Here is an 18,927-nt window from a genome sequence, read left to right on the forward strand (position 1 = left end):
ACTTTCTTCTTCCACACACTTTACCAAACTCCGTCACCAGCTTCTGCAGTTTCTCACATGAATCCGCCACCAGCGCTGTATCATCAGCGAACAACAACTGACTCACTTCCCAAGCTCTCTCATCCCCAACAGACTTCATACTTGCCCCTCTTTCCAAGACTCTTGCATTTACCTCCCTAACAACCCCATCCATAAACAAATTAAACAACCATGGAGACATCACACACCCCTGCCGCAAACCTACATTCACTGAGAACCAATCACTTTCCTCTCTTCCTACACGTACACATGCCTTACATCCTCGATAAAAACTTTTCACTGCTTCTAACAACTTGCCTCCCACACCATATATTCTTAATACCTTCCACAGAGCATCTCTATCAACTCTATCATATGCCTTCTCCAGATCCATAAATGCTACATACAAATCCATTTGCTTTTCTAAGTATTTCTCACATACATTCTTCAAAGCAAACACCTGATCCACACATCCTCTACCACTTCTGAAACCACACTGCTCTTCCCCAATCTGATGCTCTGTACATGCCTTCACCCTCTCAATCAATACCCTCCCATATAATTTACCAGGAATACTCAACAAACTTATACCTCTGTAATTTGAGCACTCACTCTTATCCCCTTTGCCTTTGTACAATGGCACTATGCACGCATTCCGCCAATCCTCAGGCACCTCACCATGAGTCATACATACATTAAATAACCTTACCAACCAGTCAACAATACAGTCACCCCCTTTTTTTGTAAATTCCACTGCAATACCATCCAAACCTGCTGCCTTGCCGGCTTTCATCTTCCGCAAAGCTTTTACTACCTCTTCTCTGTTTACCAAATCATTTTCCCTAACCCTCTCACTTTGCACACCACCTCGACCAAAACACCCTATATCTGCCACTCTGTCATCAGACACATTCAACAAACCTTCAAAATACTCATTCCATCTCCTTCTCACATCACCACTACTTGTTATCACCTCCCCATTTACGCCCTTCACTGAAGTTCCCATTTGCTCCCTTGTCTTACGCACCCTATTTACCTCCTTCCAGAACATCTTTTTATTCTCCCTAAAATTTACTGATAGTCTCTCACCCCAACTCTCATTTGCCCTTTTTTTCACCTCTTGCACCTTTCTCTTGACCTCTTGTCTCTTTCTTTTATACTTCTCCCACTCAATTGCATTTTTTCCCTGCAAAAATCGTCCAAATGCCTCCCTCTTCTCTTTCACTAATACTCTTACTTCTTCATCCCACCACTCACTACCCTTTCTAAACAGCCCACCTCCCACTCTTCTCATGCCACAAGCATCTTTTGCGCAATCCATCACTGATTCCCTAAATACATCCCATTCCTCCCCCACTCCCCTTACTTCCATTGTTCTCACCTTTTTCCATTCTGTACACAGTCTCTCCTGATACTTCCTCACACAGGTCTCCTTCCCAAGCTCACTTACTCTCACCACCTTCTTCACCCCAACATTCACTCTTCTTTTCTGAAAACCCATACTAATCTTCACCTTAGCCTCCACAAGATAATGATCAGACATCCCTCCAGTTGCACCTCTCAGCACATTGACATCCAAAAGTCTCTCTTTCGCACGCCTGTCAATTAACACGTAATCCAATAACGCTCTCTGGCCATCTCTCCTACTTACATAAGTATACTTATGTATATCTCGCTTTTTAAACCAGGTATTCCCAATCATCAGTCCTTTTTCAGCACATAAATCTACAAGCTCTTCACCATTTCCATTTACAACACTGAACACCCCATGCATACCAATTATTCCCTCAACTGCCACATTACTCACCTTTGCATTCAAATCACCCATCACTATAACCCGGTCTCGTGCATCAAAACCGCTAACACACTCATTTAGCTGCTCCCAAAACACTTGCCTCTCATGATCTTTCTTCTCATGCCCAGGTGCATATGCACCAATAATCACCCACCTCTCTCCATCAACTTTCAATTTTACCCATATTAATCGAGAATTTACTTTCTTACATTCTATCACATACTCCCACAACTCCTGTTTCAGGAGTATTGCTACTCCTTCCCTTGCTCTTGTCCTCTCACTAACCCCTGACTTCACTCCCCAGACATTTCCAAACCACTCTTCCCCTTTACCCTTGAGCTTCGTTTCACTCAGAGCCAAAACATCCAGGTTCCTTTCCTCAAACATACTACCTATCTCTCCTTTTTTCACATCTTGGTTACATCCACACACATTTAGGCACCCCACTCTGAGCCTTCGAGGAGGATGAGCACTCCCCGCGTGACTCCTTCTTCTGTTTCCCATTTTAGAAAGTTAATACAAGGAGGGGAGGATTTCTGGCCCCCCGCTCCCGTCCCCTCTAGTCGCTTTCTACGACACGCGAGGAATACGTGGGAAGTATTCTTTCACCCCTATCCCCAGGGATAATATACATATATATATACACACACACACACACACACACATACGCACATACACACACACACACACATACATATATATACATATGAAAAATGTAAGAAACAATTTAGAAAACAAACTTTTAGCTTGAAAAGAATGAAAAAAATGAACGTCACATAATGGATCAACCTCTGGCTATGGAAAAGGAAATGTACAATTTATTCACACAAACGTCAATAGCAGTTCTCATCAATTTCACCAATGAATCATATATATATATATATATATATATATATATATATATATATATATATATATATATATATATATATATATATATATATTGGCTGCATTACTTTAATAATATTGTGCTGACATACATAATGTTTTTGATGGTGAACATTAAGTGATGTAAAGTTACATACTGCTTGAACTGTAATAATATTGTGTTGATATATGTTATGTATTTAATGGTAAACATTATACGATAATTACCTTCAAGTTGGTTATCTTACAGCAGTATAGTAGTTGACATACACTAACTATGGAAAACTAAGCAATTTACTTGCTTAGCTGTGTATTTGTTCATGGGCTGTTTATGATACTGACAGCATTAGGTTTAGGAGTATTCTTGTGTGTGTGTCTGTCTGTCTGTACGAGAGCAGTGGTTGATACTACAATGTGATTATGGACGCCAGTCAGTCATGTCAGGGCCGAAGGTAAAGACGGTGCTGCTGCTTTTGGTAGTTCTCACTGTCATTGTTTAGACTTAGCCATCATCGCTCTGACCCTCGAGGAAATTCTTACTGTGTTACTGATTCACAACTTGACTGATCGGATGGTTGGTGTATATTGACTGATCGGAGGGTTGGTGTATATTGACTGATCGGAGGGTTGGTGTATATTGACTGATCGGAGGGTTGGTGTATATTGACTGATCGGAGGGTTGGTGTATATTGACTGATCGGAGGGTTGGTGTATATTGACTGATCGGAGGGTTGGTGTATATTGACTGATCGGAGGGTTGGTGTATATTGACTGATCGGAGGGTTGGTGTATATTGACTGATCGGAGGGTTGGTGTATATTGACTGATCGGAGGGTTGGTGTATATTGACTGATCGGAGGGTTGGTGTATATTGACTGATCGGAGTGTTGGTGTATATTGACTGATCGGAGGGTTGGTGTATATTGAGTGATCGGAGGGTTGGTGTATATTGAGTGATCGGAGGGTTGGTGTATATTGAGTGATCGGAGGGTTGGTGTATATTGAGTGATCGGAGGGTTGGTGTATATTGACTGATCGGATGGTTGGTGTATATTGACTGATCGGAGGGTTGGTGTATATTGAGTGATCGGAGGGTTGGTTTATATTGACTGATCGGAGGGTTGGTGTATATTGACTGATCGGATGGTTGGTGTATATTGACTGATCGGAGGGTTGGTGTATATTGAGTGATCGGAGGGTTGGTGTATATTGACTGATCGGAGGGTTGGTGTATATTGACTGATCGGAGGGTTGGTGTATATTGACTGATCGGAGGGTTGGTGTATACTGACTGATCGGAGGGTTGGTGTATACTGACTGATCGGAGGGTTGGTGTATATTGACTGATCGGAGGGTTGGTGTATATTGAGTGATCGGAGGGTTGGTGTATATTGACTGATCGGAGGGTTGGTGTATATTTCAGTGAAATACGTTTACACCAAGTCTGACAGTCTTGGTGCGTGTGGCACAATATCTGATTGGAGTGTGTGACAGAGTTTGACTGACGTATGTTAGGCAGTATATGACTAGGGTGTGTGGCACAGTCTGACTGACGTACGTAGAGGCAATGTCTGACTGGCGTGTGTGGCACACATTTATCGACCAGACCCGAGGGAAGGTTGAACACCTGGGTTGGGTGTAGGCAAACTGCCACACCTAGGTTTCGAACCCATGCGGGTCCGACCCTGAAATGACCCGTGCTGATTCATAGCCAGTAACGCTCACCACCACACCACGGAGCTGCGCGTGTGTGTGTGTGCGTTTCCTATTTGTATTGTGACAGGAAGTTTTACGCTCGGAGTCCCATCTCTTCCACTATCATGCAGCCTCTTTAGTTTATGTGTGGTACGAGAATTAACCAATGTGCTCAGTCATTCTTTTCCAATCATCTACCAGTTTTATACTACGAAACTACTTTTTATCATATTTTTAAACGTTTTAGTTCATTTCATATGCCCTCTACTTGCATCCTTACATCTTTCTACGTCATCATTCAGTTTTGAAAAATTAAAGGTTATTATGTCACCCCTTAGTGTTCTTTCCTCCAATATTGGCTATCTTAAAGCCTCTATCCTTCCCCTGTAACTCATATTTCTTAATTATGGCACCATCTTTGTTGCGCTCCTTTGGTGCCGTGACCGAACTTGAGAAACATATTCTAGTTTTGATCTTAGCTAGGATATGGACTGCTTGATGATATTTATTTATCCATATATGTGAAGCTAAGTTAATATTTGCAAGCAGGCACTTGGACTCCAGAACAATTCTCGTAATATACCATTTTGGTGACAGGTTCAGCGCATTGGCCACTCCCAAGTCCTTCTCACATACAATCCAGCAGCTTATTTTCTGCTAGATAATAATGATCATATCAAGAACTTTCACTTTGTCCCTTCCTCATTGATTTACATTTTTACAGCTTGAATCTCATGAACCACGTAAAGAAGCCTGCACATGTCCCGTTGTAAGACGATACAATCCTCCTCGCTCACCACATCCCAATGATTTCGACATCATTTGCAAACATAATCAGGCACAAGTCCATACTATCAAGCGAGTGGCAGGTGTATGTGTAACTTGGCCATGGTGGGTTCCAGTGGGTAATAAGGTAGAAAATGGAAAATACAGAATCATTAACCTGGAAGAGGTAGTAGAGACACCAGGCGATGACAGTGTTGTAATAAAGGGCGACGGCGAAGGAGACGACGGCAGAAGCGATGCCGACGCCTCCAAGGGAGGGAGAAACCTGATGCCAGGCCCCAAGTGCTCCCTTCCGGAGTCTCTGACCCACAGCAAGCTCCAGGTAGAAGAGAGGCAGACCCAAGAACGTCAGCATCACAAAGTAAGGGATCAAGAACGCTCCTGAGAATGAAGACAGTGTAAACCATTAGTGAAACATCAGTAGAGCAGTGGTACAAATGTGAATAACGTTAGTGAAACATCAGTAAAACAGTGGTACAATTGTGTATAACAGTGAAACACCAGTAGAACAGTGGTACAATTGTGTATAACATTAGTAAAACACCAGTAGAATAGTGGTACAATTGTGTATAACAGTGAAACATCAGTAGAACTGTGGTGAAAATGTGTATAACATCAGTGAAACATCAGTAGAACAGTGGTGGAAATGTGTATAAAATAGTGAAACATCAGTAGAACAGTGATCGAAATGTAGTAGAGCACAAGTGAGACACCAGTCGAACAGTGGTGGAAATGTAGTAGAACGCAAGTAGAACACCAGCAGAACAGTGGTCGAAATGTGGTAGAACACAGGTGGAACACCAGCAGAAGTGGTGAAAATGTGGCAAAACGAAGGTGGAACACCAGTAGAACGATGGTAGAAATGTAGTAGAACAGGTGGAACACCAGAACAGTGGTGGAAATGTAGTTGAATACAGTTGGAACACTGGTAGAAATGTAGAACAAAGGTGGAACACCAGTAGAACAGGTGGAACAACAGTAGAACACATGTAGAACATCAGTAAAACAGTGGCGGAAAAGCAGTAAAACAACAATCAAATTACAGGAGAATTGTAATGGAAGAGCAATAGAACAATGTTTCAACAGCACTACAAGATTAGTTGAGCAGCAGTAGAACAGTGGCTGAACAGCAGTAGAACAGTGGTAGAGCAGCAGTAGAACAATAATGGAAGAGCAGTAGATAGTGGTGTAGTAGAAGAACGCCGATCGAACAGCAATGGATCAGTTGTTGAACGGCCGTAGAGTACTTGTGGATTAACATTAAAACGGGTGGAACAGCAGTCGACCTGGCGGAATAGCAATAGAACAATGACTGAACGGCAGTAGAACAGTGGCGAAATAGCAGTAGAGCAGTAGTGGAAAAGCTGTTGAAATTGTGATTTAACAGCTGTAGAGCAGTAATGGAACAGCAGTGGAACAATGATGGAACAGCATCAGAATACTGATGGAACAGCGGAACAGAATTAGTAAAATGGAGGAACATTAACAGAACAGTGGTAAAAGAGCAGTAGGACAGCAGTGGAAGAATGGAATAGAGGTAGAGCGGTGGCACAAGAACTAAATAGCGGTAGAACAGTGATAAAGCAGTCGGGGAACAGCACAGAGAAGTGGCATAACATCAGTAAAACAGCTATGGAACAGTTGTAGAACAGTAGTAAAACAATGATAGAAAAGTGGTAGAACAGCAGTGGAACAAAGGTTAAACAGCGACAGACCTTGAAACCTAAACGTCACAGTTACTGTTTGAATAACGCTTTTAAAGGGAAACAATATTTCAAAGAGAAAGGAATGTTCAGTCAGCAGTAAAAATAAACGTGAAAAAGGTACATAAGATATAGACTAGTGTCAGAGTCCAGAGGTCACCATCACCAGAGGTATACATAATGGTAGTCAGGGAGGTCAGCATCACCAGGTGTGTACGTATTGGTAGTTAGGGAGGTCAGCATCATCATTAGGCTTAATACATAATGGTAGAGTTAGGAAGATCATCATCACCAGCTGTACTATATAAAGTAAGTCAGGAAGATTATCATCACCAGCTGTGCTATATAAAGTAAGAGTCAGGAAGATCATCATCACCAGCTGTGCTATATAAAGTAAGAGTCAGGAAGATCATCACCAGCTGTACTATATAAAGTAAAAGTCAGGAAGATCATCATCACCAGCTGTACTATATAAAGTCAGGAAGATCATCATTACCAGCTGCACTATATAAAGTAAGTCAGGAAGATCATCAACACCAGCTGCACAATATGTGAGTCATAAAGATCATCACCAGCTGTGCTATATAAAGTAAGAGTCAGGAAAATTATCATTACCAGCTGCACTATATAAAGTAAGTCAGGAAGATCATCAACACCAGCTGCACAATATGTGAGAGTCATAAAGATCATCACCAGCTGTACTATATAAAGTAAGAGTCAGGAAGATTATCATCCCCAGCTGCACTATGTATGCAAGAGTCAGGAAGATCATCATTAGCTGCACTATATAAAGTAAGTCAGGAAGATCACGTAAGAGTCAGATCATCATCATCAGCTACACTATATAAAGCAAGTCAGGAAGATCACCATCACCAACTGCACTATAAAAAGTAAGTCAGGAAGATCACCACCAGCTGTACTATATAGAGTAAGAGTCAGGAAGATCATCATCACCAGCTGTACTATATAAAGTAAGTCAGGAAGATTACCATTACCAGCTGCACTATATAAAGTAAGGGTCAGGAAGATCATCACCAGCTGTACTATATAAAGTAAGAATCAGGAAGATCATCTCCAGCTACACTATACAAAGTAAGAGTCAGGCAGATCACCATCACCAGCTGCACTATATAAAGTAAGAGTCAGGAAGATCATCACCAGCTGCACTATATAAAGTAAGAGTCAGGAAGATCACCAGCTGTACTATATAAAGTAAGAGTCATGAAGATCACCATCAATCACCAGCTGTACTATGTAAAGTACGAGTCAGGAAGATCACCTCATTTGGTTCAAGGTCCCTAAGTCTGTTCTGGTCCACAGACCCTGGTTCTCCTCTGGTCCTGGTCTGGTTCAAGGTTCCCGATATGGTGAACGGAACGGACTCTGGTCCTCCCCTGAATCTAATCTGGTTAGGTCCCTGGTCCTATCCAGGTCTCGATCTGGCCTACAGTCCTCAGTCCTCCCTACTCCCGATCTGGTTCATGGTCCCTGGTCCTATCTCTGGTCCTGATCTTGTCCACGATCCCTTGTTCTTTAGTCTTGATGTGGTCCACGGCCCCTGATACTGATCTGGTCCAAGGTCCTTGGTCCTCCCCTGGTTAATCTGGTCAACGGTCCATGGTCCTGATCTGGTTCAAAGTCCCTATTCCTCCCTGGTCCTGATCTGAACCATAATCAATGTCTTCCCCGGGTCCCTTATCCGCAAACAGTGACCCATGGTCTAATGGCCTTCATCCCGTCGGTGGTTCCTAATCCTCTGCTGGTCCACGATCCCTGACCCTCCCATCGCCCTGGAGTGTTCCACGGTTCTTGGTCCTCTCCTGATATTTGGTTACTGGGTCTACTTCATTCCGTGGTCCCTAGACTTGCCCTGGTCTCTGGTCTTTTGTCATCCTCTGGTCCGTGGTCCCTGGTTTTCCCCAGACCCATGGTCCCTAGTCCTTTCATAGTATGTAGTACTCTGTTCTGTGGTCCCCGGATCTGCCCTGGTCCTTGATCTGTGATTCTACGGTGGTCCATGGTCCATGGTTTTCTCCTGGACCATGATCCCTGATTTCTTTTTGATCCATGGTTTTTGGACCTTCCTTGGTCTGCAGTCCGTGGTCACTAAACGTATCTAAAGTCTGCCCTGATCCTTTGCCATGTCCTGGTCTATGGTACCTCAACCCCTTCTGGTCCGTGGACTCTCGTCCATGGTCATCTGTCCTCCTCTGATCCGTCGTCCTAGTTTTTCCCTGTATTGCAGTCCTTGGGCCTCATCTGGTCCATAGTCCTGGTCCTCTGTGGCCCCTGATCCATAGTCGTGGCCTGGTCTCTTGTCCTACCCCGTTTCGTCCATGGTCCGTGGTCCTTCATCCTTCATCAATCTGTGGTCCCAAGTCTGTGGCTGACACGTCTCACCTCCGCCATTCTTCTGGGCTAGATACGGGAACCTCCATACATTGCCCAAGCCTACTGCGTAACCCACAGTGGCCAAGAGGAATTGGAGCTTGCTGTCCCACGACTCCCGCTCTGCCCCTTCGCCAGTACCCACTACTTCCTTCACCGACTCTAAGGGTACCTGCAAAGATAGGTCACGACAGGTTGTTAAACTGTCAGTAATACAAGCAAAGGAGTTTTGAACTGCCAGTAATACAGGCAGAGGTATGGTGAACTGTCAGTAATACATGCAGAGGTATGTTGAACTGTCAGTAATACATGCATATGTATGTTGAACTGTCAGTAATACATGCAGATGTATGTTGAACTGTCAGTAATACATGCATAGGTATGATGAACTGTCAGTAATACATGCATAGGTATGATGAACTGTCAGTAATACATGCAAAGGTATGTTGAACTGTCAGTAATACATGCAGATGTATGTTGAACTGTCAGTAATACATGCAGATGTATGTTGAACTGTCAGTAATACATGCATAGGTATGTTGAACTGTCAGTAATACTTGCAGAATAATTTAGAACTTTCACTAATACATGCAGAGGGATGTTGAACTGTTAGTAATACATGCAGAGGTATGTTGAACTGTCAGTAATATATGCATATGTATGTTGAACTGTCAGTAATACATGCAGATGTGTGTTGAACTGTCAGTAATACATGCATAGGTATGTTGAACTGTCAGTAATACATGCAGAGGTATGGTGAACTGTCAGTAATACATGCAGATGTATGTTGAACTGTCAGTAATAAATGCAGATGTATGTTGAACTGTCAGTAATACATGCATAGGTATGTTGAACTGTCAGTAATACATGCAGATGTATGTTGAATGTCAGTAATACTTGCAAAAGAATTTTGAACTTTCAGTAATACATGCATAGGTATGCTGAACTGTCAGTAATGCATGCAGAGGTATGTTGAACTGTCAGCAATACATGCATAGGTATGTTGAACTGTAGTAATACATGCAGATGTATGTTGAACTGTCAGTAATACTTGCAGAAGAATTTTGAACGTTCAGTAATACGTGCATAGGTATGTTGAACTGTCAGTAATACATGCAGATGTATGTTGAACTGTAGTAATACATGCAGAGGTATTTAGAACTGTCAGTAATACATGCAGAGGTATGGTTAACTGTCAGTAATACATGTAGATGTATGTTGAACTGTCAATAATACATGCAGATGTATGTTGAACTGTCAGTAATACATGCAGATGTATGTTGAACTCAGTGATACTTGCAGAAGAATTTTGAACTTTGAGTAATACATGCATAGGTATGTTGAACTGTCAGTAATACATGCAGAGGTATGTTGAACTGTCAGTAATACGTGAAGAATTTCTAACTTTCAGTAATACATGCATAGGTTTGTTGAACTGTCATTAACACATGCATAGGTATGTTGAACTGTCAGTAATACGTGAAGAATTTTGAACTTTCAGTAATACATGCATAGGTATGTTGAACTGTCAGTAATACTTGCAGAAGAATTTGGATTTTCAGTAATACATGCATAGGTATGTTGAACAGTCAGTAATACATGCAGATGTATGTTGAACTCTCAGTAATACATGCATAGGTATGTTGAACTGTCAGTAATACATGCAGATGTATGTTGAACTGTCAGTAATACATGCAGAGGTATGTTGAATCATCAGTGATACATGCATAGGTATGTTGAACTGTCAGTAATACATGCAGATGTATGTTGAACTGTCAGTAATACATGCAGAGGTATGGTGAACTGTCAAATACGTGCAGATGTATATTGAACTGTCAGTAATACATGCAGATGCATGTTGAACTGTCAGTAATACATCCAGATGCATGTTGAACTGTCAGTAATACATGCAGATGCATGTTGAACTGTCAGTAATACATGCATAGGTATGTTGAACTGTTAGTAATACATGCAGATGTATGTTGAACTGTCAGTAATACATGCAGATGCATATTGAACTGTCAGTAATACATGCAGATGCATGTTGAACTGTCAGTAATACATGCAGATGTATGTTGAACTGTCAGTAATACATGCATAGGTATGTTGAACCGTCAGTAATACATGCAGATGCATGTTGAACTGTCAGTAATACATGCATAGGTATGTTGAACTGTCAGTAATACATGCATATGCATGTTGAACTGTCAGTAATACATGCAGAGGTATGTTGAACTGTCAGTAACACATGCAGAGGTATGGTGAACTGTCAGTAATACATGCAGTGGTATGTTGAACTGTCAGTATTACATACAGAGGTATGGTGAACTTTCAGTAATACATGCAGAGGTATGTTGAATCATCAGTAATACATGCAGAGGTATGTCGAACTTTCAGTAATACATGCAGAGGTATGTTGAACTGTCAGTAATACATGCAGAGGTATGGTGAACTTTCAGTAATACATGCATAGGTATGTTGAGTCATCAGTAATACATGCAGAGCTATGTTGAACTTTCAGTAATACATGCAGAGGTATGTTGAACTGTCAGTAATACATGCAGAGATATGTTAGACTGTCAGTAATGCATGCAGAGGTATGGTGAACTTTCAGTAATACATGCATAGGTATGTTGAACTGTCAGTAATACATGCAGAGGTATGTTGAACTGTCAGTAATACATGCAGAGGTATGTTGAACTGTCAGTAATACATGCAGAGGTATGTTGAACTGTCAGTAATACATGCAGAGGTATGGTGAACTTTCAGTAATACATGCATAGGTATGTTGAACTGTCAGTAATACATGCAGAGGTATGTTGAACTGTCAGTAATACATGCATAGGTATGGTGAACTTTCAGTAATACATGCAGAGATATGTTGAATCATCAGTAATACATGCAGAGGTATGTTGAACTCTCAGTAATATATGCAGATGTATGTTGAATCATCAGTAATACATGCAGAGCTATGTTGAACTTTCAGTAATACATGCATAGGTATGTTGAACTATCAGTAATACATGCAGATGTATGTTGAACTGTCAGTAATACATGCAGAGGTATGTTGAACTGCCAGTAATACATACTTAGGTATGATGAACTGTCAGTTACTGACTGTCCTCTACATATTAACCACAACAAATCCACCAGTTACTGACTGTCCTCTACATGTTAACCACAACAAATCCAGTTACTGACTGTCTTCTACATCTTTGTCAAACCCTCAGGTGTCGCCGGCCTTCATGTTACAATGAAATACAAAATCATTTCCTATAATTCTAGATAGATTTTCTCTATGCTTTAAAGAGGTTACCATCGGTTGAGATGACTTACCTTGGAGGCAGAATCTTTATCTGCGGGACTGGACTCTTCGAAGGCGTGATTGGTGGCGCCGTAGTCAGGAACCTCCTCGCTGGTGGGCACTAGACGCGCCTCCAGCTCCAGTTCCAACCGGTCGATGGACTTTTGAGCTGACAGCTCCCGCGAGCTCTGCCGCCGTATCAGCTGCGACACGTTAGCCATCTCTCTCTCTCTCTCTCTCTCTCTCTCTCTCTCTCTCTCTCTCTCTCTCTCTCTCTCTGACGACTTAGTTGCAGTTATTTGAACCTTTTTATGTCTTCAGTATTTCTTGTTTCTGGTCTCGTTACCATAAACTCATCCTTAATGGCAGACAATTGTGATGATGATTTTGAATGTTTTCTGATGTATCCAGGTAACAACACTTGATAACACCATCCATCAGCAGAGTCTGTCTGTATGTACAAGCTTCGTCCAGCCTGCCACCATCAGATAACATCCAAACCTCTGAAATAAAGTTAAGGATCTTTTAGTATTTCGTTGCATCTGGTATGTGCGTCAAGCTGTAAATATCACTTATAAAACAAAATCATAAAATAATATATGAGACGTAAACTTTTCATTCATTACAGTGAAGAAGAGAGTAAACTACAGAAGAGAATAAGGTCCGAAAATTGTGGACTCTAGCAGTTTCAGCGCGTCATCAGCCTAACAAACTCTAGAATTGCAGCAGTTTCTGCTCAATTTCAGCCTAACTCTGGGATTGTAGCATTTTCCGCTAGTGATCAGCCCAACCAAATTAAATTGTAGCATTTTCTATTAGCCACCAGCCTAACATCCAAAAGGAATATAGACTTTCCTCTTATCGTAAGATCATCATCCTCAGGAAAGTAGCAGTTTCCAGAGAAAGAGGGTTTTGTCCTCCTTACTAAGACAGGTTTTGGTTCTCTAAGACACCAAACCTACATTACTATAAGTCAACTAATACAACACCCTTTAACTATAGCCATGCCTCACCTACATGCTACAAGTCAACTAATATAGCATCCTACAACTGTAGCCATGCCTCACCTACACTGCTACAAGTCAGCTCATACAACACCCTACAACTGTAGCACACCTCACCTACACTGTTACAAGGTAGCTCATACAACACCCTACAACTCTAGCCATACCTCGCCTCGCTGCTACAAGTAAGTTAATAAACACCCTACAACTATAGCCACACCTCACCTACACTGCTACAAGTCAACTGATATAACACCCTACAACTGTAGCTACACCTCACCTACACTGCTACAAGTAAGCTATTACAACATCGTTCGAGTGTAGCTACACCTCACCTACATGCTACAAGTTGGGTAATACAACATTATACAACGGTAGCCACACCTCACCTACACTGCTACAAGTCAATTGATATAACACCCTACAACTGAAGCTAAACCTCACCTACACTGCTACAAGTAAGTTATTACAACATCGTTCAAGCGTAGGCAAACCTCGCCTACATGCTACAAGTCAAGTGATACAATATCCTACATCTGTATCCGCACCTCGCCTACACTGATACAAGTCAGCCGATACAACACCCTACAACTGTAGCCACATCTCACCTACACTGCTGCAAACCAACTAATACAACACCTTACAAATATAGCCAAGCCTCACCTGGATTGTCATATTTTAGGTAATACATCACACTACAACTGAAACCACAGCTCACATACCCTGCTACAAGTCAACTGACACAACACCCTACAAGTGTAACTACATCACACCTACACTGCTGCAAGTCAGCTAATACAACACCCTACAACTGTAGTCATGCCTCACCTACACTGTTACAAGTCAGCTAATACAGGACCCTACAACTGTGGTCATGCCTCACCTACACTGCTACAAGTCAACTAAAACATCCTACGACTGTAGCCATCCCTCACCTACACTGTTACAAGTTAGCTCATACAACACCTTACAACTAACCACACCTCGCCTACAATGCTACAAGTCAGCTAATGCAACACCCTACAGCTCTAGCCATATTTCACCTACACTGCTACAATTCAACTAATATAGCACCCTACAACCGTTGTCATGCCTCAACTATACTGATACAAGTCAGCTAATACAACACCCTAAAACAGTAGCCACACTCACCTACACTGCTACAAGTCAGTTAATACAACATCCTACACCTGTAGCCACACCTCACCTACACTGCTACAAGTCATATGATACAACACCCAACATCTGTAGCTACACCACCTATACTGCTACAAGTCAGCTAATACAACACCCTACAACTGTAGCCACACCTCACCTACACTACTTCAAGTCATATGATAACACCCTACAACTGTAGCCACACCTCTCCTATACTGCTACAAGTCAGCTAATACAACATCCTACAACTGTAGCTACACTTCACCTACACTGCTACAAGTAAGCTATCACACCATCGTTCAAGTGTAGCCACACCTCGCCTACATGCTACCAGTCAGTTAATACAACATTATACAACGGTAGCCACACCTCACCTACACTGCTACAAGTCAACTGATACAACACCCTACAACTGTAGCCACACCTTGCCTACCCTGCTACAAGTCAGCTAATACAACACCCTACAACTGTATCCATCCCTCATCTACACTGCTACAAGTCAAATGACACGACGCCCTACAACCGTAACTACATCTCACCTACACTGCTACAAGTCAGCTAATACAACACCCTACAACTGTATCCAACCCTCATCTACACTGCTACAAGTCAAATGACACGACGCCCTACAACCGTAACTACATCTCACCTACACTGCTACAAGTCAGCTAATACAACACCCTACAACTGTATCCATCCCTCATCTACACTGCTACAAGTCAAATGACACGACGCCCTACAACCGTAGCTACATCTCACCTACACTGCTACAAGTCAGCTAATACACCACCCTACAACTGTAGCCACACCTCACCTACACTGCTACAAGTCAGCTAATACAACATTCTACAACTGTAGCCACACCTCACCTACACTGCTACAAGTCAGCTAATACAACATCGTTCAAGTGTGGCCACACCTCGCCTACATGCTATAAGTCAGCTAATACAACATCCTACAACTGAAGCAACACTTCATCCACACGTACAAGAGTCTTGTATGAAATATATTAACCGCTAAATAAATGTCAAAGATGTTGTGTGTACAACAACCCACCTGATGGTCGTTAGTGCTCTTCTCGAGTATATGGACATGTCCGAAAACAATATATATTCTCAAGTCAACTGTCCTTCTGTTAGAGAGGCCTTCTCCAGAGCAGGCAAGCCTCAGTAAAGGAGGCCAGCTTGGCCAAGAGAGAGACAAGCTTGAATGACCAGCAACTATTTTGCCGAGGTAAGCAGCAGTACCTCCACCAGTGTTACCGACCCAGGTCCAACTGCGTCTCAGCTGCCGGACCGACCTGTTAAAGTTGCTTTGCTACAACACCTGCCAGCCTCCCACACGCGCACTCCGCAACCCAGCCTCTCCACACACCAGTCCATCTACACACACATAAGCATCCAACCAGCCCCCACACACCACACTCCAGCTTGCCTCCACACACCACCCTCCAGCCTGTTCCCACATACCACCCTCCACCCTGTATCCTCACACCACCTTCCAGCCTGCCCACACATCACTCCCCAGCGCACCTCCACATACCACCCTCCAACCTGCCTCCACACACAACCCTCCAACCTGCCCCCAAACACCACCCTCCATATTGCCCACACATCACTCTCCAGCCTGCTTCCACACACCACCCTCCAGCCTGCTTCCACACACCACCCTCCAGCCTGCCTCCACACACCACCTTCCAACCTGCCTCCACACACCACCCTCCAGCCAGCCTCCACACACCACCCTCCAACTTGCCCCAAACACCACCTTCCATCCTGCACACACATCACTCTCCAGCCTGCCTCAACACACCACCCTACAACCTGCCTCCACACACCACCCTCCAACCTTCCCCCAAACACCACCCTCCAACCTGCCCCCAAACACCACCCTCCAACCTGGCCCCAAACACCACCCTCCATCCTGCCCACACATCACTCTCCAGCCTGCCTCCACACACCACCCTCCAGCCTGCCTCCACACACTACCCTCCAGCCTGCCTCCACACACCACCCTCCAGCCTGCCTCCACACACCACCCTCCAGCCTGCCCCCAAACACCACCCTCCAACCTGCCCCCAAACACCACTCTCCAGCCTGCCCACACATCACTCTCCAGCCTGCCTCCACAAACCACCCTCCATCCTGCCCCCAAATACCACCCTCCAACCTGCCCCCAAACACCACCCTCCATCCTGCCCCCAAACACCATCCTCCATCCTGTCCACACATCACTCGCCAGCCTGCCTCCACAAACCACCCTCCAGCCTGCCCACACACCACCCTCCAGCCTGCCTCCACACACCACCCTCCAACTTGCCCCCAAACACCACCCTACAGCCTGCCCCCAAACACCACCCTCCAACCTGCCCCAAACACCACCCTCCAACCTGGCCCCAAACACCACCCTCCATCCTGCCCACACATCACTCTCCAGCCTGCCTCCACACACCACCCTCCAGCCTGCCTCCACACACTACCCTCCAGCCTGCCTCCACACACCACCCTCCAGCCTGCCTCCACACACCACCCTCCAGCCTGCCCCCAAACACCACCCTCCAACCTGCCCCCAAACACCACTCTCCAGCCTGCCCACACATCACTCTCCAGCCTGCCTCCACAAACCACCCTCCAACCTGCCCCCAAATACCACCCTCCAACCTGCCCCCAAACACCATCCTCCATCCTGCCCCCAAACACCATCCTCCATCCTGTCCACACATCACTCGCCAGCCTGCCTCCACAAACCACCCTCCAACCTGCCCCCAAATACCACCCTCCAACCTGCCCCCAAACACCACCCTCCATCCTGCCCCCAAACACCATCCTCCATCCTGCCCCCAAACACCACCCTCCATCCTGTCCACACATCACTCGCCAGCCTGCCTCCACAAACCACCCTCCAGCCTGCCCACACACCACCCTCCAGCCTGCCTCCACACACCACCCTCCAACCTGCCCCCAAACACCACCCTACAGCCTGCCTCCACACACCACCCTCCAGCCTGCCTCCACACACCACCCTCTAGCCTGCCTCCACACATCACTCTCCAGCCTGCCTACACACCACTCTCCAGCCTGCCTCCACACACCACCCTCCAGCCTGCCTCCACACACCACCCTCCAACTTTCCTCCACACACCACCCTCCAGCCTGCCTCCACACATCACTCTCCAGCCTGCCCACACACCATCCTCCAGCCTGCCTCCACACACCACTCTCCAACTTTCCTCCACACACCACCCTCCAGCCTGCCTCCACACACCACCCTCCAGCCTGCCTCCACACATCACTCTCCAGCCTGCCAATCACTCTCCAGCCTCCACACACCATCCTCCAGCCTGCCTCCACACATTACTCTCCAGCCTGCCTCCACACATCACTCTCCAACTTGCCTCCACACACCACCCTCCAGCCTGCCTCCACACATAACCCTCCAACCTGCCTCTACACACCACAATACAGCCTGCACCCTCACAGGTGTGGCTGGTGCGGGAACCAAGTGGTGGTGATGAGGCAGGTGTGGCTGGTGCGGGAGCCAAGTGGTGAGGGGGAGGCAGGTGTGGCTGGTGCGGGAGCCAAGTGGTGAGGGGGAGGCAGGTGTGGCTGGTGCGGGAGCCAAGTGGTGAGGGGGAAGCAGGTGTGGCCGGTGCGGGAGCCAAGTGGTGATGGGGAGGCAGGTGTGGCTAGTGCGGGAGCCAAGTGGTGAGGGGGAGGCAGGTGCGGCTGGTGTGGGAGCCAAGTGGTGAGGGGGAGGCAGGTGTGGCCGGTGCGGGAGCCAAGTGGTGAGGGGGAGGCAGGTGTGGCTGGTGCAGGAGCCAAGTGGTGAGGGGGAAGCAGGTGTGGCCGGTGCGGGAGCCAAGTGGTGAGGGGGAGGCAGGTGTGGCCGGTGCGGGAGCCAAGTGGTGAGGGGGAGGCAGGTGTGGCCGGTGCGGGAGCCAAGTGGTGAGGGGGAGGCAGGTGCGGCCGGTGCGGGAACCAAGTGGTGAGAGGGAGGCAGGTGTGGCTGGTGCGGGAGCCAAGTGGTGACGGGGAGGCAGGTGTGGCTGGTGCGGGAGCCAAGTGGTGAGGGGGAGGCAGGTGTGGCTGGTGCGGGAGCCAAGTGGTGAGGGGGAGGCAGGTGTGGGAGCCAAGTGGTGAGGGGGAGGCAGGTGTGGCTGGTGCGGGAGCCAAGTGGTGAGGTGGAAGCAGGTGTGGCCGGTGCGGGAGC

The 18,927-nt window shown here is 45.5% G+C and overlaps 1 protein-coding gene across 3 annotated transcripts in view; it reads right to left on the reverse strand.

Moving 5' to 3' along the window:
• The window catches only part of LOC139747184 (sodium-dependent neutral amino acid transporter B(0)AT3-like), a 64,362-nt gene extending 48,266 nt beyond the window's left edge, over positions 1 to 16,096 (reverse strand). For 2 of the 3 annotated variants that reach the window (XM_071659168.1, XM_071659169.1), the window contains exons 1-4: positions 15,775 to 16,095; positions 12,589 to 13,059; positions 9,265 to 9,424; positions 5,319 to 5,542 (exon numbers count right to left, since the gene is read on the reverse strand). In XM_071659168.1, coding sequence (XP_071515269.1) covers positions 5,319 to 5,542; positions 9,265 to 9,424; positions 12,589 to 12,777 — 573 coding nt within the window. In that variant the 5' untranslated portion in view covers positions 12,778 to 13,059; positions 15,775 to 16,095. Of the gene's footprint in view, positions 1 to 5,318; positions 5,543 to 9,264; positions 9,425 to 12,588; positions 13,060 to 15,774 lie in introns of all 3 variants that reach the window. The other variant, XM_071659170.1, reaches the window with a different exon arrangement.
• Between the last annotated feature and the right edge of the window lie 2,831 nt (positions 16,097 to 18,927).

The sequence above is a fragment of the Panulirus ornatus genome, chromosome 67 (assembly GCF_036320965.1).
Source record: "Panulirus ornatus isolate Po-2019 chromosome 67, ASM3632096v1, whole genome shotgun sequence".
Lineage (NCBI taxonomy): Eukaryota > Metazoa > Arthropoda > Malacostraca > Decapoda > Palinuridae > Panulirus > Panulirus ornatus.